This window comes from Mercenaria mercenaria, chromosome 17 (genome assembly GCF_021730395.1).
Source record: "Mercenaria mercenaria strain notata chromosome 17, MADL_Memer_1, whole genome shotgun sequence".
In the NCBI taxonomy this organism is placed as follows: domain Eukaryota; kingdom Metazoa; phylum Mollusca; class Bivalvia; order Venerida; family Veneridae; genus Mercenaria; species Mercenaria mercenaria.
The window spans coordinates 68,770,941-68,797,672 of record NC_069377.1 but is presented as its reverse complement, the minus strand read 5'-3'; the positions used below and the strand labels follow the sequence as shown (position 1 = coordinate 68,797,672).

Here is a 26,732-nt window from a genome sequence, read left to right as displayed (position 1 = left end):
TAAATGCATAAATTATGTCGTCATTAAATTTTAATAAATGTGTATGATTATGCAGTCCAGTTAGAATGTAGAATGTGTTGTTTAATTTATTTCATCTAACTGAAGATTTTACAAGAAGTCATCAAAACTATCATGTGATGTTACTTATCTTCCCTGTTCCTGTTGATCACAGCTGGAGATAATGTTGACTTGCAAGAAGCCACTCTGCAATTCCTGGGTCCAAATCTACATTATGCGATGCAGAGTCGTAAGGCAGAGCAGGAGTATATTCGTAGATTAGTGGAGCAAATGTTTCCCTACGTTTTGAGACCTCAGGCTTTACAGTCTAAGTATGTTTTGTTATAATTTATTGCCGTTGTTATAAAATTCTCTTCATCTACAATTTGTACCTTATTGCTGTCATTTGTTGAGATTTTGTCTCTGGAAATGTTGCGTATGCACAGTACAGTCTTAGAAATACATAGTTTCAAAGTATAAGTTCTATATTCTTCGGATTTGTGTGTATTTTGTGTATGTCAGCTGTCAAAACAAGTAAATAACTGTTGTTTACATTACATTTTAGGGCAACATGTGCATTACTACGAGAGATACTAGCAGCCTCTGTTATCATGCCAGCTATGGATGCTGTCGCTAATCCGGTATGTAAGTGTAAACATGTGTATAAGCAACAAATAGACATTTGTCTCACCAACCATTTTGAACAGATATTTCATACATACTGTAGAGACTTAAATGCTTCATCAGATATACTGTTACTGTAGATTGAATGAAATACACAAGAGTTCTAAACTTTTTGGTAAATTTTGCTTTATAACAGAGAATTCCAAAATTTAAAACAGTCTTGAATGTTAAGCAGTTTTATATTGCTACAAATGGTGAATCTGTAAGACTTCCAGTATCGCTGTATTCCCTCGGACAGGAAATAAAGTGATGCCATTGTTCACAGTAATCAACTTTCTGCCTCTGAATGTTGATAGGGTTTAGGACCTGCCTTCCTGTCACAAATACACTCAAAACATAACTGGTTATGGACAATAAGAAGTGGCAGGGCATCTTAATTATGTCTCCCCCAGGAGACATATTGTTTTTGCCCTGTCCATCCGTCCGTCTGTCCGTCCGTCCATCCGTCCGTACGTACGTCACACTTCATTTCCGAGCAATAACTGGAGAACCATTTGACCTAGAACCTTCAAACTTCATAGGGTTGTGGGGCTGCTGGAGTAGACGACCCCTATTGTTTTTGGGGTCACTCCATCAAAGGTCACGGTCACAGGGGCCTGAACATTGAAAACCATTTCCGATCAATAACTAGAGAACCACTTGACCCAGAATGTTGAAACTTCATAGGATGATTGGCCATGAAGAGTAGATGACCCCTATTGATTTTGGGGTCACTCCGTCAAAGGTCAAGGTCACAGGGGCCTGAACATTGAAAACCATTTTCAATCAATAACTAGAGAACCACCTGACCCAGAATGTTGAAACTTCATAGGATGATTGGTCATAAAGAGTAGACGACCCCTATTGTTTTTTGGGTCACTCCGTCAAAGGTCAAGGTCACAGGGGCCTGAACATTGAAAACCATTTCTGATCAATAACTAGAGAACCACTTGACCCAGAATGTTGAAACTTCATAGGATGATTGTACATGCAAAGTAGATGACCCCTATCGATTTTGGGGTCACTCCATTAAAGGTCAAGGTCACAGGGGCCTGAACATTGAAAACCATTTCCGGTCAGTAACTTGAGAACCACTTGACCCAGAATGTTGAGACTTAATAGGATGATTGATCATAAAGAGTAGATGACCCCTAACGATTTTGGGGTCACTCTGTGAAAGGTCAAGGTCACAGGGGCCCGAACATTGAAAATCATTTCCGGTCAGTAACTTGAGAACTACTTGACCCAGAATGATGAAACTTCGTAGGATTATTGGTCATGCAGAGTAGATGAACCCCAACGATTTTAGGGTCACTCTGTTAAAGGTCAAGGCCACAGGGACCTGAACATGGAAAACCATTTCCAATCAATAACTTGAGAACCTCTCGACCCAGAATGTTGAAACTTCATAAGATGATTGTTCATGCAGAGTAAATGACCCTTATTGTTTTTGGGGTCACTCAGTTAAAGGTCAAGGTCACAGGGGCCTGAACATTGATAACCAGTTCCGATCAATAACTTGAGAACCACTTGACCCAGAATGTTGAAACTTCATAGGATGATTGAACATGCAGAGTAGATGACCCCTATTGATTTTGGAGTCAGTCTAATAAAGGTCAAGGTCACAGTGGCCTGTTCATGTAAAATCATTTTTTGGAAATAACTTGAGAACCACTTGACCTACAATGTTGAAACTTAATAGGAGGATTGGACATGCAGAGTAGATGACCCCTATTTATTTTGTGGTCACTTGATCAAAGGTCAAGGTCACAGGAGCCTGAACAGTGACTTGAGAACCACTAGGCCACTAGTGTTGAAATTTAGCAGGATGACTGGACATGCCAAGTAGATGATCCCTATTGCAGCCAACCATCAGTGTCTCTTTGACTTTCGCTCCGGACCCCTATTGACTTCGTGCCTATAGGACTTTGCATTGGGGGAGACATGCGCTTTTTTACAAAAGCATTTTCTAGTTTAGTTTTCTTCTTCGGATTTTTCAACTGTTACTTCCATTCCACAAAGTTTACACAATGACTAGCAAGCCATTCCATGTTAAGGACATTAAGTACTGAACTAGCATTAGATGGATGCTCTTTTTAGCTCATCTGATTTTTTGAAAAAAAATGATGAGTTATTGTCATCACTTGAGCGGTTGTCGGCGTCGGCGTCGGCGTCTGCGTCGGCGTTGCTTGGTTAAGTTTTATGTTTAGGTCAGCTTTTCTCCTAAACTATCAAAGCTATTGCTTTGAAACTTGGAATACTTGTTCACCATCATAAGCTGACCCTGTATAGCAAGAAACATAACTCCATCTTGCATTTTGCAAGATTTATGGCCCCTTTTGTACTTAGAAAATATCAGATTTCTTGGTTAAGTTTTATGTTTAGGTCAACTTTTCTCCTAAACTATCAAAGCTATTGCTTTGAAACTTGGAATACTTGTTCACCATCATAAGCAGACCCTGTACATCAAGAAACATAACTCCATCTTGCTTTTTGCAAGAATTATTGCCCCTTTTGGACTTAGAAAATCAGTTTTCTTGGTTAAATTTTATGTTTAGGTCAACTTTTATCCTAAACTATCAAAGCTATTGCTTTAAAACTTGCAACAGTTTTTCACCATCATAAGTGAACCCTGTACAGCAAGAAACATAACTCTATCCTGCTTTTTGCAAGAATGATGGCCCCTTTTGGACTTAGAAAATATCAGATTTCTTGGTTAAGTTTTATGTTTAGGTCAACTTTTTCTCTTAAACCATCAAAGCTATTGCTTTAAAACTTGCAACTGTTGTTCACCATCATAAGCTGACCCTGTAAAGCAAGCAACATAACTCCATCCTGCTTTTTGCAATAATTATTGCCCCTTTTGGACTTAGAAAAATCATTTTCTTGGTTGAATATTATGTTTAAGTCAACTTTTCTCATAAACTATCAAAGCTATTGCTTTAAAACTTGCAACAGTTTTTCACCAACATAAGTGGACACTGTACATCAAGAAAAATAACTCTGTCCTGCTTTTTGCAAGAATGATGGCCCTTTTTAGACTTAGAAAATCATGGGTAGGACAATATTTCTATTATACAAAAAAAATCAGATGAGCGTCAGCACCCGCAAGGCGGTGCTCTTGTTTTATTTGACATAAATTCATCATGCATTGATGCAGTTCAGTTTAGAGGGGCTCCACTGTACTGTGAAACAATTCAATTTTTCAGACGTAAAAATGTGTGCTTTTAGTTGAAAGTATTTATAAGAGGACACAAGGTTATCAATTTTGAATTTTTATCGTAAGATTAATGGAAAGTCGGCTTTAATTTTATATATTCATTTAGATTGAATTCCATAGAATGCACAAAATTTGTCTATTGCAAAGGATAATGATATACTTGTAAATTTGATAGTAATATTGAGTACCGGTACATTTCTTTTTGTTTTACAGGATATGGTTAACAACATTATACTGGTTTTTCTAGATGATACTCCGGTAAGTTAGTTTTTAAGATGGACTGTATCAAATGTTTCAAATAGTAGAGCTGTTGTTATCATCCTTTCACCGCTACTTACATCACAAAAGTAAAAACTTATGTCCTTTTTAACATAGAAATTTTGTCTAGATTGCATGTAAGCATGTTTCTCAGGAATTACATGACCAAATGTTTTCAGATTCTCCATACTGGTACTGATGATAAACCCGAACAGAAAATGAGGTTTTTTACCTGTAATTTTTTTATTATTGCAAATTGTAATCAATGGTCGGTATCAAAATAAAGCTTAACATTTGCTGAAAACTTTACACAATTCAAATTTATATTTAGTAAGCAAACTCACAAGAAGTGAGGCCCTGAAAGGGGTATGTGAAATGGGGACTGTATGAACGTTGACTGATGATAAATTCGACCACTTTGTCATTTACAAAATTTTCTTTGTATTATTATATTGAAACTTTCTCAAAAAGCTGCAACAGTCATTCCTGATCAAGTAATGAAAAGTGACCCAATGTCAGGCCTTCATGTTTCGGCAGTGAGCATGCACAAAAAAAAACACCCTTTTCCCCAGTAATTTTGGATAAATATTTTTTATACAAATAAATATAAGTCATTTATTTATATAGAATATTTACCAATTTTGTTTTTGTTTACACCAGTTGGTGTTGTAAGTGGAAACTATTTGATTGTGTGTTCAATTTTATAAATAACCGATTGCAATTGAATATTTCCAAGGTGGTCGACTTTATCATCAGTTCGGGTTTATCATCAGTACCAGTACGTCTTTGGCATCATAGTGTGACCCCACATGGCAAGTTCCATAACTCGGGTTTATATATTTGCAAAATTTCCCCTTTTAGCACTGATCAAGGTGAGCTATTGTGATCACTCACCATCCGGCATCCGTCCCTCAGTCCACACATTTCTTCAAACATCATCTCTGAAACTATTAGGTGGAAATTGATGAAACTTGGCCTGGATGTTCCTTGGAAGTTGTTCAAATGGTTCTGCTTGGTTGCAAATAAGGGCCACCAGAGCCAGAAATAGAAAAATCTTCTTACAACATCTCTTAAACTGCTGGTCCGATTTCAAAATACTTTCACACACATGAGCCTTATGTAACCCTCTTTCAAGGTTGTTCAGATTATTACAGTTCATCAAAAAACATGGCAGCCAGGGGGCATGGTCATTTTTCCCAGTATATACATGTATATGTAGTAGGAACTTAAAAAATCTTCTTGTATGAAACTGCTGGCCCGATTTTGAAATAATTTCACAGAAATGGTCCTTTTATAACCCTCTGCCAAAATTATTACGATTTGTCAAAAAACATGGCCACCAGGGGGCGTGGTCTCTTTTCCCTATATGCATATAAATTCACACAAATGGTCCTTAGGTGATCCATTACCAAGATTGGTAAATTATTTCAATTTTTCAAAAAATCTTTGCCGCCAGAGGGCATGTTCACTTTTCCCTATATGAATATAGAGAGGAAACTTTAAAAATCTTTTTGTATGAAACTGCTGGCCTGATTTTGAAATAATTTCACATAACTGGTCCTTGTGTGACTCTCTACCAAGATCGTTCAAATTATTTTGTTTTGTCAAAAACATGGTCTCCAGAGGTGTGTGTATATATTGGAAACTTTAAAAATATTATTGTGTGAAACAGCAGGCCAGATTTTAAAATAATGTTACACAAATATTTCTTGGGTGACCCTTTATGAAGGTTGTAGAAATTTTTCTGTTTTATCAAAAAGCATTGCCACCTGGGTTTTTTTGTCACTTTACCACTTATTTATGTGGTGGAAACTTTTGAAGTCTTAATGTCTGATATTGTCATATAACATCATTGCCCCAATGTCCCCCCCCCCCCCCCCCACCACCACCAAAAGAAAAACAACAACAAAACAAACAAAACAAAACAACAACAAAACATACACATTACCTGCCTGTATTTATTTAGTAGAAACTTTTAACTGTTCAAGCAAGCAAGTAAACTCAGGTGAGCGATATTGGGCCACCATGCCCTCTTGTTCAGCTTATAAAATTTTGCTAAAGTTTTTTGTATGTAAGCTAGTATTAGATGGAAGGGCTTCAAATAGTGGGGCATATTGTCATTAGACAGATCTTGTGTTTGTTCCTTCTGTGTAATAATAGTAACTTGTAATGTTTCATTTCAAATAAAGTTATATTTGTACCATGCTGATACTTCATAATTAAGCTCTGAAGATTAATTGTTCTATGTTCAGTAACTTCAGTGATAGATATCTGAAAGAACTAGTTTGGTAAATTTGTAGTCTGAAGCATCAACTTTTTCAGATTTCTGACTAGAAATATTTTGAACATTGAAATGATTGGCCATGATAACCTTTGAATATGTTTCAGCCGCCTCCACCACCAGAAACGCCATCGCCTATGGTATCATTCCTGGCAAATTTCAATAATCAGACACGTGGTTCACTCAGTGATCCAGAACAAACAACTAAAGTCAGCAAGTCAGTAAGTAAGCTTCTGAGTCTAAAATGTAAATTGCATTGCAGTTAATGGGAGCAGTATTATAAATAGGAAACTAGACATTATAGATTTGTTAAAAGCATAAACTAAAGAGCCCTTTGGCCTACTGCCTGTAAACTTCATAGGAAGATAGCCTGTGGTCAACAGATGACCCTTAATGTATGTCGGGTAAATAGGTCAAGAGTCAAGGTAGTAGTGACATCATAACTGAAAACAGTTTCTGATCAATATCTGCAGCTCTTACGGATTTATGACTGTCAAACTTTGTAAGATGGTTGCCTGTAGTCAAGAGATAACCTCATGGGTCAAGGTCAGAGTGACCTTATGTTTGTAAGGGTCAAGGTCAGAGTGACTGTGTTTGTAAACCATTTCTGATCAATTGATAAGGTTTTGGCCCGCAACCTTTAAAGTTTTTAGGATGGTTGCTTGTAATCAGTACAGTACCTGTGTTGTTGTTTTTAGGTCATTGGTCATGATCGCAGCAAAAAAAATTTGCACACCCAATAACCTCTGACAGGCTATTGTGGGAGGTATATGAATGTTACGGACAACCTTAGTTAGTATAGTTTTCATTACCTGTGATTGCAGACATTACGATTAGTGTTGTGTGATGTTATGGATCCGGAAAAACCAGAAATGCTGTATCCATTTATGCAATTCCTGAAGAGCGAAGCAGCCGTTAATGTTCTACAGTTTGCACTGGCCTGTGGTATGACTATTACATTTTCCTTGAATAAGAGAGCATGATTTTAGCTTTGCTGTCTGTTTGAAGTGTAAGGAAGTATGATGAGATGGGATTACGATTACTTAAGATTGTGTTGCTGTGATTTAAAACTCAACAGAACAGACCAAGGCCATACCCAGTTAGATATTTGTTTTGCAGCCCGGTCATTTTTCAAAAACTTCATAGATGGCCTCTGTTTCAGCTGAGTGGTTAAAGTTACTGACTTGGAATCACTTACCCCTCACTGATATGGTTTCAAAACCTCACTTGGGGGGTGTAATTCTTCATGTGAGGCATCCATCCAGCTGGCTTACAATAGGATGGTGGTTTTACCCAGTTGAAAGCCCATGTATGAAACAATTCCTGGAGAAACACCTGGGTTCCTCCTCCATTAAAAACATTCCAGAAAGTCACCGTATGACCTAAATAATGTTGATATGCCTAAAGGGAATAAATCAAAACCTACCCACCAGGTAGGGGAAAAAAGTGTTGACACAAAACGAAAAATATCGTACTTCTTGAGAGCTTTTATGCTCATGAAAAATATAGCAGAGTTTTAGCAGTATACATGTATGTATATTTAGCTTGACTGTTGGAAGAATAGGAAAAGCTCTGGACTGGCTCGTGCATCCACATCCCAATTGGTTAAGTTTTTATATGTAAGCTGGTACCTCAGTAACCACTTGTATGAATGGATTGAAACTTCACAAATAATTCACTGTTATAAAATGACTTACATTGCACAAGTTCAGTAACTCTATATTGCTTTTTTACAAAATTTTTCCCCTTTTCGACTTTAATAGCAATTTTTGTTTATGTTTTAGTATGATCTCAGTACTCACAAATGGGAAATGATTGACTTGACTTGCAGTGCACAGGTTCCATAACTGTACTTTGCATTTTTACAAAATTGTTCCCCTTTTTCGACTTCTATATTCATTCATTTGACAAGGCTATTGAATAGTCAAGCATTACTGTCCTCCCTCTGACAACAGTTGTAACTTGCAAGTATTTGTTGAGTTGAAATAGCTTAAAACTAACATAGTAATTCTGTAATAAATAGAAATGGTCATTGTGGTTATGATTTAACCAGCATCACTGGTGTTTCAGCATTTTCAGAAAAGTTTTTTTTTTTAACAAACAGTTAAAAACCTATCGGCACAGGGACACTAAACATAGGTCCAGCTTGGTATGGCCCTATGATGAAATTATTTTTGCTGCTATAAAGATATTTTTATGCCATTTATCCTATTTTTTGATCCACCTTTGCTGTAACAAGGGTTTAACTTGATTTCTCTTTATATATAAGACAATACCATTGATAGTATATATCATTCTAAAGATCTCCAGGGTTGGTAATAGGAACTTGTTAAAGTTTTAAAATATCTTGATTTGTTTTGAAATTACTGCAGAAGAATTTTGGGAGGTATTTTCTGATGGAAATTGCATTCATTTTTTGACACCAAAAACTTTGCAAAATTAAATTTTGACTGTTGTGAATGGATGACTGTTAAACTTTCAGCAACATTTCCATGTAAATAATTATGTTGTACAGTTTCAAAATAAAAAGAAAAGATAAAGATGTGGTTTTGCCTAATTTTTGCACATTAAAAAAATAATTGGCCAAGTAAGCGACATTATAAAAGATTTCTTAAGATTAAAAAAGATACTACTACCACTCTTGGGAGACCTTTGAATAAAGAATGGTTCATATCAGCACCTTGCAAAATAAAGCTGCAATTTATGGAAAACACTGGTTGGGGGTAGGTAAATCAAACATTAATCCGTTTCAGTTAGTCTATAAACAAAATTAGATTCTGGTTGTCTAGAAAGATTTGTCTTAATAATGTCTCCCCCAGAGGGGGAAGACATATTGTTTTTGCCCTGTCCGTCCGTCCGTCCGTCCATACGTCACACTTCATTTCCGAGCAATAACTGGAGAACCACTTGACCCAGAATGTTGAAACTTCATGGGATGATTGGTCATGAAGAGTAGATGACCCCTATTGATTTTGGGGTCACTCCGTCAAAGGTCAAGGTCACAGGGGCTGAACATTGAAAATGATTTCCGATCAATAACTAGAGAACCACTTGACCCAGAATGTTGAAACACGTCACACTTCATTTCCGAGCAATAACTGGAGAACCATTTGACCTAGAACCTTCAAACTTCGTAGGGTTGTAGGGCTGCTGGAGTAAACGACCCCTATTGTTTTTGGGGTCACTCTATCAAAGGTCAAGGTCACAGGGGCCTGAACATTGAAAACCATTTCCGATCAATAACTAGAGAACCACTTGACCCGGAATGTTGAAACTTCATAGGATGATTGGTCATGAAGAGTAGATGACCCCTATCGATTTTGGGGTCACTCTGTCAAAGGTCAAGGTCACAGGGGCCTGAACATTGAAAATGATTTCCGATCAATAACTAGAAAATCACTTGAGCCAGAATGTTGAAACTTAATAGGATGATTGGTCATGAAGAGTAGATGACCCCTATTAATTTTGGGGTCACTCTGTCAAAGGTCAAGGTCACAGGGGCCTGAACATTGAAAACCATTTCCGATCAATAACTAGAGAACCACTTGACCAAGAATGTTGAAACTTCATAGGATGATTGTACATGCAAAGTAGATGACCCCTATCGATTTTGGGGTCATTCTGTTAAAGGTCAAGGTCACAGGGGCCTGAACATTGAAAAACATTTCCGAAACTTAATAGGATGATTGGTCATGCAGAGTAGATGACCCCTATCGATTTTGGGGTCACTCTGTTAAAGGTCAAGGTCACAGGGGCCTGAACATGGAAAACCGCTTCTGATCAATAACTTGAGAACCTCTTGACCCAGAATGTTAAAACTTTATAGATAATTGGACATACAGAGTAAATGACCCCAATTAATTTAGGGGTCACTCTATTAAAGGTCAAGGTCACAGGGCCTGAACATGGAAAACAATTCCGGTCAGTAACTTGAGAACAACTCAACCCAGAATGTTGAAACTTCATAGGATGATTGCTCATGCAGAATAGATGACCGCTATCGATTTTAGGGTCACTCCGTTAAAGGTCAAGGACACAGGGGCCTGAACATTGATAACCATTTCCCATCAATAACTTGAGAACCTCTTGATCCAGAATGTTGAAACTTCATAGGATAATTGAACATGCAGAGTAGATGACCCCTATTGATTTTTGGGTCAGTCTATTAAAGGTCAAGGTCACAGGGGCCTGGTCATGTGAAATTATTTCCGGAAAATAACTTGAGAACCACTTGACCTAGAATGTTGAAACTTAATAGGATGATTGGACATGCAGAGTAGATGACCCCTATTTATTTTGGGGTCACTTGATCAAAGGTCAAGGTCACAGGAGCCTGAACAGTGACTTGAGAACCACTAGGCCAAGAGTGTTGAAACTTAGCAGGATGACTGGACATGCCAAGTAGATGATCCCTATTGCAGCCAACCATCAGTGTCTCTTTCACTTTCGCTATTGACTCCTATTGACTTCTGGCCTATACCACTTTGCATTGGGGGAGACATGCGCTTTTTTGCAAAAGCATCTTCTAGTTCAGGTTGCTTAAATTTTTCACAATTTGTATTTAAAAAAGACTTGTTTATGATTCCAGAGGATTTTAATAAGAAGATATTGGACCCAGACTTAAGTACTCAAGATTTGTCAAAACTTCATGAAGATCTGAAGGAATTACACAGGAACTATTTCTCACCAAAGTCACCTGATAGGATCAACTTTGAGGAAAATATTGTCTCAGAAGTGCAAGAGAGTAAGTAGTAGGAAAACTATGACTCATCCAAGAAAAGTCATTTTAGCTTGAATATACTAAGTATATGAAGAGCTTTCCTACTCACGCTGGCATTGTTAGTTTTAATGCTTTTTCACATCATTTCAATTGTAACTTGATATATATGCTGGAAAAAATAGTTGTTCTTCATTATCACCCACATTATCTGACACAAGAGCCATAACTTTTGCACCAATATTTCAGGAATTATGCCCCCTTAGAATTTCAGGTCAGTTTTGATGCACTTTCACTCCATCTCTGTTATTGTTAAATAGATTTTATCCAGACTGAAAACAGTTGTTCTACACCATTATACGCATCATAAGACACAATGTCATAACTTGCATGAACATTTCATGAATTATCCCCACTCTTTACTGATAATTTCAGGTTAAAGTTCTGTTGCACTTTCACTCTATCTCTGTTTTTACTTAATGGATTTGATTCAGACTTGGAAAGTTGCTCCACATCATCACCCAATACATAGGACATTGGAGCCATAACTCTGCACCATTATTTTATGAATTATGTCCCCAGTTTACTTACGGTTTGATACACTACTACACTTTGGTCTTCACCCAAATCAATTTCTAAGGGTCTCTAAGTCTTTTCGAATAATGAACTTGTGGAAAAAATCATACATATTAATATGTTGAGATCGTGAAATACTTTAATGTTGTCTGTTGTCAGCTGCCTACTAAGTAAACTAGTTTCTACAGAAAGCTCTCTCTAGCTCTCTCCACTCTCAGCTTATCAGAGGAGAGAGTTAAAAGTTTGCTGTTCCAGACAACGACAGATGGAGTAAATAAAAAGGTTATAATTTTCTGCTATCTCTAAATTTATATCAGTCAGACTAAAAGAAGTTGTTCCACATCATCACCCACATCATGTGACACAAGGTGCATTATTGTAACAAAAAACAAATAATGAAATATGTCCATTTTATACTAAAATTTTGATGTATTTCAGTCGATTGTATTATAAAATATAGGGCCTTGATAAATGCCCTCGCCTATTTGTGAAATGCAATGCCCCCATGGGTTTTAATAAGGGATTATATAGTATTAAATATGCATCATAATTCAGGAAATACAGGTGAGTAGAGTAAAAACACACAGTATTTATTCAGGTAGAATGTTGATATTGTTCGGCATTTCAGGTGTTTAGGATGATTTTAGTGAATTATCTAAGTGAAACTTTACAAAAATTCATATGCATACGTTATATCAAAAACCACTTTACAATAGAGATGTTTTACCAAATTATGAGAGGATATACCAAGACATTTTGAATAAGATCTTTGTTTCATCGCAGATCTTGAGCTTTATTATCATACATGTAAAGAACAAAACTTACAAATGAAAACAAACAACAGTGTATGTGGAAATTTTCTGTTTAAGAGCTAGAGAAAAGCATGAAATGGAGATCTACATAAATACATTCAAAGAGTTATCTTTATACAGCTTTGCCAGTATGTAGAAGCTATGTATTTTTAAATGTCTGTAATTTTGTATATTACAGTTATAGATGGTACACATTTTGATGTATTAAAGCTGCGTACGTCCACTCCAATGTTCAGAGCATATGAACATGTCTACAATCTACTCAATAAAACATTCCTGCCATTGTTCCATCAGAGTGAAGAGGTTTGTCATTTACTGTTTGATACAGGACATATATTGCATTTACTAAGTCTAGAGTCACCTTGGCTTGGTTAAAGGGTCATAATGCCTTTCATTAAAATGTGGCTGCCACATTTTTTTGTTATGAACATAAAGTATATTATTTCTTTCTTAAATCCAATGTTTGATAATTCTTTTCTTGTGTATTTGTCATAGGTTTGACTATATGATTATATTAATATATTAGAAAGTACTATAAAATTCAGTTTTGATTATCTCCCTTTGTGACATTGACTTCATAATTTCATGAAGTAACATTTTTCTAACTATTCAGTTCTGTGTAGTCTCTATTTGGACAGCAGCATTATCTGTTTTAACATAAAATTAAGAGCCTTGTGGCACTCTAAGTGGATACACAGGGTTTCTGACTTCCAGTCACTTGCCCATGATCTCTGGGACTTCAAGATTTGCTCAGATTGTCATGTTAGATTTCATTCAGTATTGCTTGCGGAATGTTGGTTATTCTATCTGGATTTGTGTCTGAAATGATTCTGTGAGGGAGACCTTGGGTCTTCTTCCAGCATCCAAAGCTGGAAAGTTGCCATGTGACCGAAATTATACCAGTTAGACTTAAAACCAAACAAAAATCCTCATTTTTGTTAGAGATATAGAAATAAAGTAAGAATGTAGGTTGTCAGTTAAAGTGTTCAATAGAAAAATCTCCCAGAAATGTTGACTGCTGTGAAATAATATACTTGCTATAAAAATCTCATAAAAAGAGTAGTTTCATGTCTTTATCCTTGAAATGGGTTATTTAAGTAAAGTGCCTTGGTATTGGAAGACTTCCTTTTGCAAAACAAAAAGGATTGATTTTCATATAGAGTAGAAATTCTGGCCCTGACACTTGTTTCTGAATTTTTCAGTATTACACAATGATATGTGGAGAGAGACTGGCATCTCAGGTGCATAACAGATATGTAGCAAAGTAAGTCCAGTGTGTCTGTTGGTATGTTTGTCACTTGTCTGAAATCCCACATACACAACTTTGCAGTAAAGAAATTTTAAGATATTACCATACAATATAACTGTTGAGCCAAAAAAAATAGTGTGAGAAAAAAAATAAAAAAGTCAATAGATTTTCATTTTGTTGAAAGTCAAATTATGGAAGCATTTTCATTTGTTAGAATAAATTGCCCTGGACAAGGGACTCCTTTTTCCATTGTCCTAACAAAATTGAAAATAGAAAAATGCTTATCCATGTGTAAAGTTGAAAAGTAAAAAAAAAGCTTTTTGTAAAGGTTTTTAAAAAGTTTAACTTTTAGAGATGCTTTTTTCAGTTTCACTTTCAGAAAATATATTTGAAATTATTCTTAAGTGAGGTAGAGACAGGAAAAACATGGAAATGTTACCTCAGCAAACTTGTGGAAGATGGTCTATTTGAATGACACACATGTATCATTAGCCTTACTGTAGTTTGTGTCTTATTATATCATTCAGATGATATTGACATTGTACAATAAATTGAATTGTTAGCTCACCTGTCACATAGTGACAAGGTGAGCTTTTGTGATCACGCATGGTCCGTCGTCAGTGCATGTGTGCGTCCATCCGTACGTCCGTGCGTAAACATCTCCTTGTGACATCTCTAGAGGTCACATTTTTTGTGGGATCTTTATGAAAGTTGGTCAGAATGTTCATCTTGATGATATCTAGGTCAAGTTCGAAACTGGGTCACGTGCCATCAAAAACTAGGTCAGTAGGTCTAAAAATAGAAAAACCTTGTGACCTCTATAGAGGCCATATTTTTCACGAGATCTTCATGAATATTGGTCAGAATGTTCAGCTTGATGATATCTAGGTCAAGTTCGAAACTGGGTCACATGCAGTCAAAAACTAGGTCAGTAGGTCTAAAAATAGAAAAACCTTGTGACCTCTCTAGAGGCCATATTTCTCAATGGATCTTCATGAAAACTGGTGAGAATGTTCAGCTTGATGATATCTAGGTCAGGTTCGTAACTGGGTCATGTGCTGTCAAAAACTAGGTCAGTAGGTCGAAAAATAGAAAAACCTTGTGACCTCTCTAGAGGCCATATTTTTCACGAGATCTTCATGAAAATTGGTGAGAATGTTCACCTTGATGATATCTAGGTCAAGTTTAAAAGTGGGTCACATGCCTTCAAAAACAAGATCATTAGCTCAAATAATAGAAAAACCTTGTGACCTCTCTAGAGGCCATATTTTTCAATGGATCTTCATGAAAATTGGTCAGAATTTTTTATCTTGATGATATCTAGGCTACATGTGCTCTAAAACTAGGTCACTGTGTCAAATAATAGAAATAACGACGTCATGCTCAGTTCAACACTGGGTCATGTGGGGATAGGTGAGCGATTCAGGACCATCATGGTCCTCTTGTTTTTTATATAGACAACCAAATAAGAAGAATTCAGGCATTGCAAGTTTTGGATCAAAGATCAAGGAAGTGTTCAAACCAGCAGGTTGGTTATTACTTGGTATCTTGTTATGTCTCCCACCACACAGTGGTGTGGGAGACATATTGATTTACTCCAGTCTGTGTGTGTGTGTGTCTGTCTGTCACAAAGCTTGTCAGCACTCTAAATCGAACATTTCTCATCCGATCTTCACCAAACTTCACCAAAATGTGTCTGCCAATAAGTGCTCGGCCAAGTTCAATAACTAGGCAAATCTGCCTAGGCACTTTGGAATTATGGCCCTTGATTTACCAAAAACACTCAGATTTCTTGCGCAGTTTTACCCGTAAACCGGCGCCTATACTACTAGTAGTATAGGCGTCCTTTTGCTGTCAAGAAAGCGCATGCACATGTAGATTAAGTAAACAGTATATAAAGACTGACTTACTATTTAGATGATTAGGCAGTTGTGGGAGACATGCGCTTTTCTCAAAAGCATCTCTAGTATTACCTATGTCTGGTCCCCAGTTTAAAGAAATGCTTGCTAAGATGATATAACCAGGGACATGATATTTTTAGCTTGACTATTTATACCCCCACAAAACGAAGTTTGTGGGGGGTATATGGGCGTGAGCTTGGGGGTCGGTCAGTCGGACAGTCAGTCGGTCCTTTGGTTTTTGTGGTTTCCGGATGATAACACATAAAAGGCTTGACCGATTTGAATAATTTTTGGTACACAGGTGTAACATCAGAAAATACAGGTCAAGTTCAAATTTGGGTCAGTAGGTCAAAGGTCAAGGTCACAGTGACCCTGAACAGTTAAACAGTTTCCGGATGATAACTTGAGAACGCTTGGGCCTATGATCATATATTTTGGTACACAGGTGTAACATCATAAAATACAGGTCAAGTTCGACTTTGGGGTCTGTAGGTCAAAGGTCAAGGTCACAGTGACCCGGAACAGTTAAATGGTTTCCAGATGATAACTTGAGAACACTTGGGCCTAGGATCATAATTTTTGGTACACAGATGTAACATCATGAAATACAGATCAAGTTCGACGTCGAGGTCTGTTGGTCAAAGGTCAAGGTCACAGTTACTCGGAACAGTTAAACAGTTTCCAGATGATAACTTGAGAACGCTTGGGTCTAGGATCTTAAATTTTTATACGCCCGTTTGAAAAACGGGACGTATTATGGGAACGCCCCTGGCGGGCGGGCGGGCTGGTTGGCGGGTGGGCGGGCGGGCGGCGTCCACAGACCTTGTCCGGAGCATATCTTCTACATGCATGAAGGGATTTTGATGAAACTTGGCACAGCTGTTCACCATCATGAGACGGAGTGTCATGCGCAAGAACCAGGTCCCTAGGTCTAAGGTCAAGGTCACACTTGGAGGTCAAAGGTCAAATTCAAGAATGACTTTGTCCGGAGCATATCTTCTTCATGCATAGAGGGATTTTGATGAAAGTTGGCACAATTGTTCATCATCATGAGAAGGAGTGTCATGCGCAAGAACCAGGTCCCTAGGTCTAAGGTCAAGGTCACACTTAGAGGTCAAAGGATACAAGAATGAAAACTTTGTCCGGAGCATTTCTTCTTCATGCATAGAGGGATTTTGATATAACTTGGCACAAATGTCACCACCATGAGGCGGAGTGTCATGCGCAAGAACCAGGTCTCTAGTCTAAGGTCAAGGTCACACTTAGAGGTCAAAGGATACAAGAATGAAAACCTTGTCCGAGCATTTCTTCTTCATGCATAGAGGGATTTTGATATAACTTGGCACAAATGTTCACCACCACAAGACGTAGTGTCATGCGCAAGAACCAGGTCCCTAGGTCTAAGGTCAAGGTCACACTTAGAGGCCAAAGGTCAGATACAAGAATGACTTTGTCCGAAGCATTTCTTCTTCATGCATGGGGGGATTTTGATGTAACTTGACACAATTATACACCATCATGAGACGAAGTGTCATGCGCAGTTCCCTTCTTTAGAATTACTTCCCTTTGTTGTTACTATAAATAGCTTATATTGTAACTTTTTCATTACTAGTCGTAGGGAAAAATCGAGACCACTTTTCTGTAGTACAACATGCATGCTACATCCAATTTTGAGGTGTATTTTGACCAGTCTCTACCTGGTAAAGATTTTGTGTGGACTTACAATTTTTTTTTTGATTTTTTTTTTTTTTTTTTTTTTTTTTTTTTTTTTTTTAAGATTAACTTCCCTTAGTTGTTACTATAAATAACTTATATTGTAACTTTTTATAATTGACCGTAGGAAAAACCAAGACCACTTTTCTGTGGTACAACATAGATGTTACTTTCCAATTTTAGGTGTATTTTAAGGTATCTCTACCTGGTAAGGAGTTTTTTTGTGGACTTAGAAAAACAAAACACTTAGTTATTACTAAACAACCACAAAATTAAAATTCCATTTGCAAATACAGCTGCTAGAGTAAAGAAATTTGCTGTGACGGGCGTATATTGTGACATTCTTGCACTCTTGTTGTACACTGGTGTAACATGATTAAATACAGGTCATGTTCGACTTTGAGGTTAGAAGGTCAAAGGTCAAGGTCGCTTGGGACTAGGATCACAAAATTTATTAGGGAGGTTGATCATGACCAGCAGATGACCCATAATTATTTGTGGTTCCAAATGTCAAAGGTCAATTAAACCTTTTCCGGACAATAACTTGTGAACGCTTGGGCTGAGGATCATGAAACTTCATAGGGAGGTTGATCATGACCAGCAGATGACCTCTATTGATTTTGAGGTCTGTAGGTCAAAGGTCAAGCAAGTTCAGCTTTGACATTGGCTTAGTTCTGTGACAAGGCCATATTGTGGGGGTATAATTCGTCATTCCTGTGACAACTCTAGTTGAATTTTTTGTGAATTATTGATTTTACAGTATGCAGTGTACAGATTTGCAGTTCTCTCTACAGAGTGAAATCAGCTGCTGATACTTGTACATGTAACAGTTATACATCTGTTATAGCTTAAAATGCTTCTTGTTCACATGTTCTGTATATAACTTTTTGTATTTCAGACACAAGGTCAATATCATCCCTGGATCTTCTTGATATTGAGAACACAGATGATGCTGATACTGTTACAGTTGCTGTGAGTTCTCTCCTCTTACACTTAGACTTTTCCTCAGCTGGGTATATCTTATGAATATATGGAATAAGCGCCCACAGAGCTATTGTCAACAGATTTGGTGTATTGATAGTCTTTATTTAGATAAAGTCATGTAGTGTTGTAAACTTCAGTTAGTCCTAAGAATTGTGATATACATTACAGCTGTGTGGTTGCTAGCATTACGTACATTTGTACTCCTATCAAAGTGTCAGATGTAAGACATTAAAGACTAGTTTCCTGGTGGGGGCCACATTAAGTGTGTTCATTTTGTGTGCTTAACTTTACAAGCCTCTTTGGCTATATGAAGGGCCTCTTTTGAAGTACAGGCCTCTCATCTCTGTAGGTACAAGCCCAGTTCAGGTTGTTATTTAAGGAAGCCATCCAGCTGGCTTGTTGAAGGTCAGTGGTTCTACGAAGCTGTTCACTCATACCTGAAATAATGGTATTAGGGGCACCTGGGCTCTGTCCCATCAGTCTTTTATTACCCGAACCCAACAAAACAAATGGCTAAATGGTTAAAGTTGCTGCACTTGAATTATTTGCCCTTCACTGCTAAGGCTATGAACCATGTCTCACTAGCTTGCAGTACACACACATCGGGTCTTCCTCAGCCATTCAAAACAGAATCTAAATAAAGCAAAGTTGAAACAAACAGGTATCAAACAAGTTTAGACGAACCAGTACCAGTTCTTATTTGACATCAGTGAGGAGGAAGGTACAACATTTCCTTGCTGAGCTTTCTCCATTTCAAACAAGATCTCTGAAACTAAGTAACGCATTACAATGTTTTATCAATCATTTTGAAATCAATTTTTAGTCAGCAAGTTCGTTGGAAGATGAGGCCCAGTTTGAGGACCTTGAGCATACCATTGAACAGTTCACACCGCATGACCTGAGTACATGGAGGGTCACAATACCAAGGTTAGGGGCCAGATCTGACCCGGAGAATCCTAAGAAACAGTTCTTTGTATTTATTGTAGAAATAAGGAGAGTTGAATACGAAAATGGTATGTGAATGGTAAATGTTGAGCAAATGTTTGTTTTATTACTGGTTTAGATTGCTGAGTATGAATCACCTTACAAAAAAGTCACTACTGCCCTAGTTCACAAATATTTTTAGTCTCAGCTAAGTGTGATTGTCATTTTTATGTAGTTTGATAATGATAGTTTATTTGTCATTTTTATGTAAATGGCATGTTTGAAATTAAATGTTAAGCTAATGACTGTGACTGTTCAGTACTGACAGTCAGTCCCAGCTGGAATTTAATCTCAGTTGAAATTTAAACTTGAAGCTGTAGTAAATACTGGTTTAAAAGTATTGACTTGCAGCATGTGGGTGGAGTCGTAACAGAGACCTTTAGCATTTAAAGGTCTAATAGGTTTTGTCTTGTAAGTTATCAAACCAGGGCTCGATATTGAAATTTGTTTTCTTTTGTCCAGTCCGACAAGTACTCTGTGAAAGTACTTGTCCTGACCAGAAACTAACATGTCTCAACTCCTGACCTCTGAACATGTCTGTTAGATGTGCAATAAAACATTGCTTCCAAAAGTTTCTTATTTTCCCTTTTTGTGTTTTCTGATGTTAAGGCTTTTTAGAGCTTGAAAACAAGCCTAACATTGTTGCCGAGTTAAATAATACGTAAATGAATTTGATGTCATAAAATTAATTACTGCAGTTGCGAAGGGAGGTAATCACCCATGTTTACTACCGTTGTCATAAAAACAGTTGTTTGGCCTGTCTGCAGTATATTGTATGCTCATTCATTCATATACAGAAATTGATAATGTCCATTTTGTTCTAAATAGATAACTTGTCTATTTAAACAACAACCATTCAATAACGGACTTACGTTTTACTTGTCCAGGACAGTCTGATAAATGTTAATGTCGAGCCCTGCAAACTATGATCTCATTGATATAACAGTATTTAACTATGATCTCATTGATATAACAGTATTTAACTATGATCTCATTGATGTTACAGTTTATGCCTTTTGGTCTGATGGAAGGTAAGTCTTTTCCTTAAATGATGCAATAAATGGAAGTAAATATCAGTCTTTTTAGTACACTTATGAGATCTCCCATTTGATATTTCAGAAGGACGATCCAGTTGGACTGTTGCCAGGAAGTACACAGAATTTTATACTCTCGAACAAAAACTGAAGGAGTTCCATGGTTCCGAACTTGATGATTGTGTACTTCCTCCTAAAAAGATAATGGGAACTAAGAATCAGGAGTTTATTGAAGGGAAAAGAGAATTATTCGAATCCTACCTAGAAGTATGTGTGCAAAAAAACATGCTCTATACAAACCCTTATATGAATACCTTCTTTCTTCCCACTTCCCCCATTAAAGCAAAATTGAATTCATGTATGCCATAAGGGAATACCAGCTTGATGTTCATTGATGATACAGAATTGAACTATGATCTCATTGACGTTACAGAATTGAACAGTGGTGTCAATGACGTTGTAGAATTTAACTATGGTCTCATTGATGTTACAGAATTGAACTATGGTCTCATTGATGATATAGAATTGAACTATGATCTCATTGATGTTACAGAATTGATCTATGATCTCATTGATGTTACAGAATTGAACTATGATCTCACTGATGTTACAGAATTGAACTGTGGTCTCACTGATGTTACAGAATTGAACTATGATCTCACTGATGTTACAGAATTGAACTGTGATCTCATTGATGTTACAGAATTGAACTGTGATCTCATTGATGTTACAGAATTGAACTATGATCTCATTGACGTTACAGAATTGAATTGTGATCTCATTGATGTTACAGAATTGAACTATGATCTCATTGATGTTACAGAATTGATCTATGATCTCATTGATGTTACAGAATTGAACTTATTAATGATCTCTCTGATGTTACAAAATTGAACTACGATCTCACTGATGTTACAGAATTGAACTATGATCTCACTGATGTTACAGAATTGAACTGTGATCTCACTGATGTTACAGAATTGAACTATGATCTCATTGATGTTACAGAATTGAACTGTGATCTCATTGATGTTACAGAATTGAACTATGATCTCATTGACGTTACAGAATTGAATTGTGATCTCATTGACGTTACAGAATTGAACTATGGTCTCATTGATGTTACAGAATTGAACTATGGTCTCATTGATGATACAGAATTGAACTATGATCTCATTGATGTTACAGAATTGAACTATGGTCTCATTGATGTTACAATGGCAGTTATTTTAGCAGAACAAAAAGTCTATAAACATCAAAATATTATATAAACCTTTCTAAGAATAAAATTCATATGTTGATGAATATTGACCAAAGTGTTTGGTTTATAAGTTTGTTGAATTTTGCTATTTCAGAAATTGTTAACAAAACCTGTGTTGAAGGGCAGTCAGCTACTATTTAACTTTTTCACTGCTGAAACAGCCTTTGATTTTGGACTAGATATCAACATAGGTGAGTCTTGTAGGGATTTTTGAAGAAGAGGTAATAGTATTAAGTGAAGATCTTTAATAAGCTATAATAATACATAGTGTCTCTTAACTAGAAACTTTGGAAAAGTGGAAACCCCTTCCAGTTGAACAATTTTCATCATCTAGAATTTGTTGTAGTGTTGTAATAACCCATACAATCCTGAAACCTGTTGAAAATGAAAGTTTTCATTGGTTTAGAGGCTATTTGTTTTTGTTTGGTTGTACTGTATAGGTAAAATTACATGTGGTGTAACTTGTTCTTTTTGATAAGCTTTTACATTCTAAAATAAACTCCTCTTCAAAATAGTAGAGTATTTTGCAAAAAAATGAAATTGTTATTCAGTAATACCAGACCAAAATTGCTACCAATATATGATATTAAGTGCACTGGTTGTTTGAATTCTCATTCTGTCATTTATACTGTTTGACATATTTTGAAAACTCCAAAATTTATAAATTTGAATCCCAGTGATTTCATGTTGAATAGGAATTTTGAACATTGTTGATTTTTTTCAGGCCGTGTTCTGAAATCGGGTGCCAGAAAATTAGTGAAAGAGGTAAGTAAGAAAATCTTCAGAAAAAGAGCAAGTTGTCAATACCCTGGCAGATTTGAATGCTAAGTCAGAGGCTAGTAGGTGAAACTAAGCTAAATCACACTGTCATTCTAGCTCCGTTTATTTGTTTTTTTCAAAACCACAATGTCAGCTGTTTAAAATGATTTATGATATTAAGTTGAATGTCAAGTTGTTACAGAGAACTAAACATGAACATTCTAAACAGAATTATTAAGTTTTGATATGTAAAACTAATGATCTTTTTGTTATATATACATCTTATTATTAATGCATACTAGATATAGAATTGATACTTAGCCACAGTAAATTTGAAAATTTAAAAAATCACAGCATGGATCCAGACCAGCCTGTGCATCTGTGCAGTCTGGTCAGGATCCATGCTGTTCACTAACAGTTTCTCTAATTGCAATAGGGTTTGAAAGCGAACAGCATGGATCTTGACCAGACTGCGCGGATGCGCAGGCTGGTCTGGATCCATGCTGGTTGCAAATGCACTATGTTGCTTTTCTCACGATGCGGCTCTTTTATAATAGTTTCCTTTATATTGCAGAAAGGGCAGCACCTGGAGTCGTTCCTGGTCGGATTTGAGAAAAGTACAGAGCCTCCTAAACCACGACCTGGGTAAGATACACTAGTCATTAAGCAGCTTAGTAGTGATATATCTATTTTACATCAATTGTAGTCAAGTTCTTACAACATATTTTATATGAGTAACTTGTTGCATTGACCTGTTTGTTTACTTTTAGCAAACAAGAAAGAAGAGATTCTGATGCCTCTCTGTTGTCAACATCAAGTTTGAAGGTAAGTCAGTGTTCACATAATCAATTGTTTACAGTACTGTAAACCCCCAAATAAGTGTTCTGGGAGACAATGTCATTTTCAGAACGGGGCATTATTGGACACCCTTGTCAGGTGTGTGGGTAGCTAACTTTAAATCAATTTGCCCTTCACGCTCTTCTTCCGAATGTCAGATTCATTCATATGAGGAAGATATCTAGATGGCATATAAGGCCAGTGGTTCTACTTGTGCCTGAAAGTCAGGAGAGGCTCATGGGGGTCTGCCGGTACCAGTAATCCTAGAAGAATGCTTAAATCTACCTAAATTGGGTTATTACGACTATTTCAGCATAAGAAATTCAAACAGTTATTCGACATTCTCACATGACCCAGTTTATTTCCTTATTAAAGAAAGAAGGCTGAAAACTGTGTGTTATTAGCGCCCCCCCCCCCCCCCCCCCCCCCCCCCCACCCACACACACACACACACACAAACGAGTTTAGACGTCATAGCGTCAAACTTCATAGCTGCTGTAAAAGAAGACCACACAATACAGGCAAGTATTTGATGTAAACAATAATCCTTGATAATGTGTTGGAATCAAAATAATATATCTCATTTAGTGATTTGCTCTTGAATGAATAATCATTGTTTGTTGTTCAGATGCATACTGGCTAGTGTCCTACAACCGGACACTTTTGGAATATTTTTCAAGATAACTCAGGAAATAGATATATCTGGTGGTTGAAATTCCACGTGAACAAAGCTAGGTTCTCCTCCTAACTAAAGAGCTAATTTGTTTACTTCTAAAATTAGGTCAAGTACTTTTTCGAGGCCCGCACAAAGGGCCACCGAATCACGTTGTTTTAAGGTCTAACAGTACCATGTTTCTGGACAGCAAGTTGTCACTTTATTGATTTTCAATTTACATTCAACATTGAATTAAAGTTTATTTTCAACCAATGGAAAGTAGTCGTACAGTGTCTGAGTCCTAGAATTGTATGAATTACCTGTCTTGAATCTATAAATTTGATAGTATCTCTCCCAACCAAATCTTTTAAAATTTCACTTTTCAAGTGAATATTTTGATATGAAAATGTGTTTTAGGGTGTGTAAAGGTCATGCACTGAATTATCAAAGGTGTATTTCCCCGATATAAGTGTTTACTAAACGTCTCGTCTGCTTACCTCAAATTTGCATAGGACCTTTAGATTTAATGGCGGGAGCTCACGGAAATACTGCACATGCGCATCGCGCCACTTCCGACTTCCCCCGACATGTAAACATGCTTCGTGAGTGCAGACGAAATGAAATGTAGCATTTCTTGTAAAATACTTAAATTTAACTGTTGTAACTTTGCCCTGTTGTTCAAAATCAAGCGTCCATTTGATCTTAAACAGATTAGCAAGGTTAAAGACCAAAAACAGCTTTTACAGGACTGTCCGGTTTGGTGGTCGTCCGGATTTGGTGGCCGCTAGCCAGTATTATCATATCATCTCCAAACAATGGTTTTATTCAACAACAAATCATTAAAAGAGATATTTTATTTCTTAATCAAAGTCACCATAAATATACCTGTAAATTTTTACTGTTCCTATATTTTGAGGTCTCATAACAACACATTGTAGGTGAATCATTGTATACATAATTAGTAGTTGGTAATATTGTTTGTACTGTGGAATAGTTCAATATTGTTTACATGAAACTTTGTGGTTTTGAGGCCAAAACAGATATTTTAAGGGTAAATAAATGATGGATTTCAACTTTTGAAGATAAAAGATATGGAAATTTTAATTGTTTATTGGGATTGAATTTCATGGATCAATGTAACCACATTAAATCTACAAAGGTTCCTTTATAAGTATTTTGTTAGTTTTTACTTATGCAAATTTTAGTGCATATCAATATCTGATGAAAGCGCAAGTATTATTTATGTTGGCAGTATGTTTTTTAATTATAATTTCTTGGCAGTTTTTGTATCCAATTCTGCATACATTTTGTTATAATCATATGTATAATGCATTGGTTATTGTTATATAGATATTGCATAATATATATTCAGATGATGACATTAACATTTTATGTAAATGAGTATGTAAAGTTGATAACAGTAGTTTAGGATGATACAAATGTTTATATACTGGTTACTGACACTTAAACATACTTAGCCATTTACCAAAACTCCATCTTCAATGAAAGGGTTTAAATCATTTCATGCATTTCTATTAGATTGGGGTATGTCGTTGGTCGGGCGGGAGGACGGGCGGGCCGGCGGATGGCGGCGTCAAACTGGTGTTTCCGGTCAATAACTTTTGTTTTGGTAAAGATATTTGAATAAAACTTGGTATGTATGTACCTTATATCAAGACAAAGGCTGGGATTGATTTTGGGGTTTCTGGGGTCAAGGGCAAGGTCACTGTTACTTAAAATAGAAAAAGGGTTTCCGGTCAACAACTTAACTTAGGAATGAGCTATCATGATGAAACTTGGTGTATAGAAAACTTATATAAAGTTGTAGCTTGGGATTGATTTTGGGGTTTCTGGGATCAAGGTTAAGGTCATTGTTAATAAAAGTAGGGTTAGGGTTAGGTTAGGGTTAGGGTAAGCATATCTTCTACATGCATGGAGAAATTTTGATGAAAGTTGGCACAATTGTTCACCATCATGAGACGGAGTGTCATGCGCAAGAACCAGGTCCCTAGGTCTTAGGTCAAGGTCACACTTAGAGGTCAAAGGATACAAGAATGAAAACCTTGTCCGGAGCATATCTTCTTCATGCATAGAGGGATTTTGATGTGACTTGACACAATTATACACCATCATGAGACGAAGTGTCTTGCGCAGTTCCCTTCTTTAGAATTACTTCCCTTTGTTGTTACTATACATAGCTTATATTGTAACTTTTTCATTATTAGACGTAGGGAAAAATCGAGACCACTTTTCTGTAGTACAACATGCATGTTACATCCAATTTTGAGGTGTATTTTGACCAATCTCTACCTGGTAAGGATTTCTGTGTGGACTTAAAAATTTTTTTTTTTTTTTTTTAAGATTAACTTCTCTTAGTTGTTACTATAAATAACTTATATTGTAACTTTTTTATAATTGACCGTAGGGAAAAACCAAGTCCACTTTCCTGTGGTACAACATAGTTGTTACTTTCTAATTTTAGGTGTATTATAAGGTATCTCTACCTAGTAAGGAGTTTTTTTGTGGACTTAGAAAAACAAAAGAATTACAATGATTACTAAACAACCACAAAATTAAAATTACATCTGCAAATACAGGTGCTAGAGTAAAGAAATTTGCTGTGACGGGCGTATATTGTTCTGGCACTCTTGTTTATTCTTAGGAAAAGTGTTGAAAACCTGGTTTCGTGGCATTGCCGCGTTTCTTGTTTCTGTAATTTGCCAATTTATAAAGTTTTGTTGGAGTCTTAATTTCATGAGAAAAAAATGAGAGATAGAATAATGTGTTAAAACTTGAGCACACATTCTAAAATGAAAGTAGGCAGTATTATT

General features: G+C 36.5%; 1 protein-coding gene across 1 annotated transcript in view; it reads left to right on the top strand.

Moving 5' to 3' along the window:
* The window catches only part of LOC123536145 (sorting nexin-14-like), a 56,153-nt gene that overhangs the window by 13,846 nt on the left and 15,575 nt on the right, over positions 1-26,732 (top strand). Inside the window, exons 9-24 of the mRNA XM_053528527.1 lie at positions 173-329; positions 563-638; positions 4,094-4,138; positions 6,527-6,640; positions 7,244-7,364; positions 11,008-11,163; positions 12,703-12,827; positions 13,727-13,788; positions 15,231-15,301; positions 18,286-18,359; positions 19,195-19,384; positions 20,475-20,656; positions 21,745-21,841; positions 22,375-22,415; positions 22,984-23,054; positions 23,180-23,234. Of these exons, the coding sequence (XP_053384502.1) occupies positions 173-329; positions 563-638; positions 4,094-4,138; positions 6,527-6,640; positions 7,244-7,364; positions 11,008-11,163; positions 12,703-12,827; positions 13,727-13,788; positions 15,231-15,301; positions 18,286-18,359; positions 19,195-19,384; positions 20,475-20,656; positions 21,745-21,841; positions 22,375-22,415; positions 22,984-23,054; positions 23,180-23,234 (1,637 nt within the window). The remainder of the gene's footprint in view (positions 1-172; positions 330-562; positions 639-4,093; positions 4,139-6,526; positions 6,641-7,243; positions 7,365-11,007; positions 11,164-12,702; positions 12,828-13,726; positions 13,789-15,230; positions 15,302-18,285; positions 18,360-19,194; positions 19,385-20,474; positions 20,657-21,744; positions 21,842-22,374; positions 22,416-22,983; positions 23,055-23,179; positions 23,235-26,732) is intronic.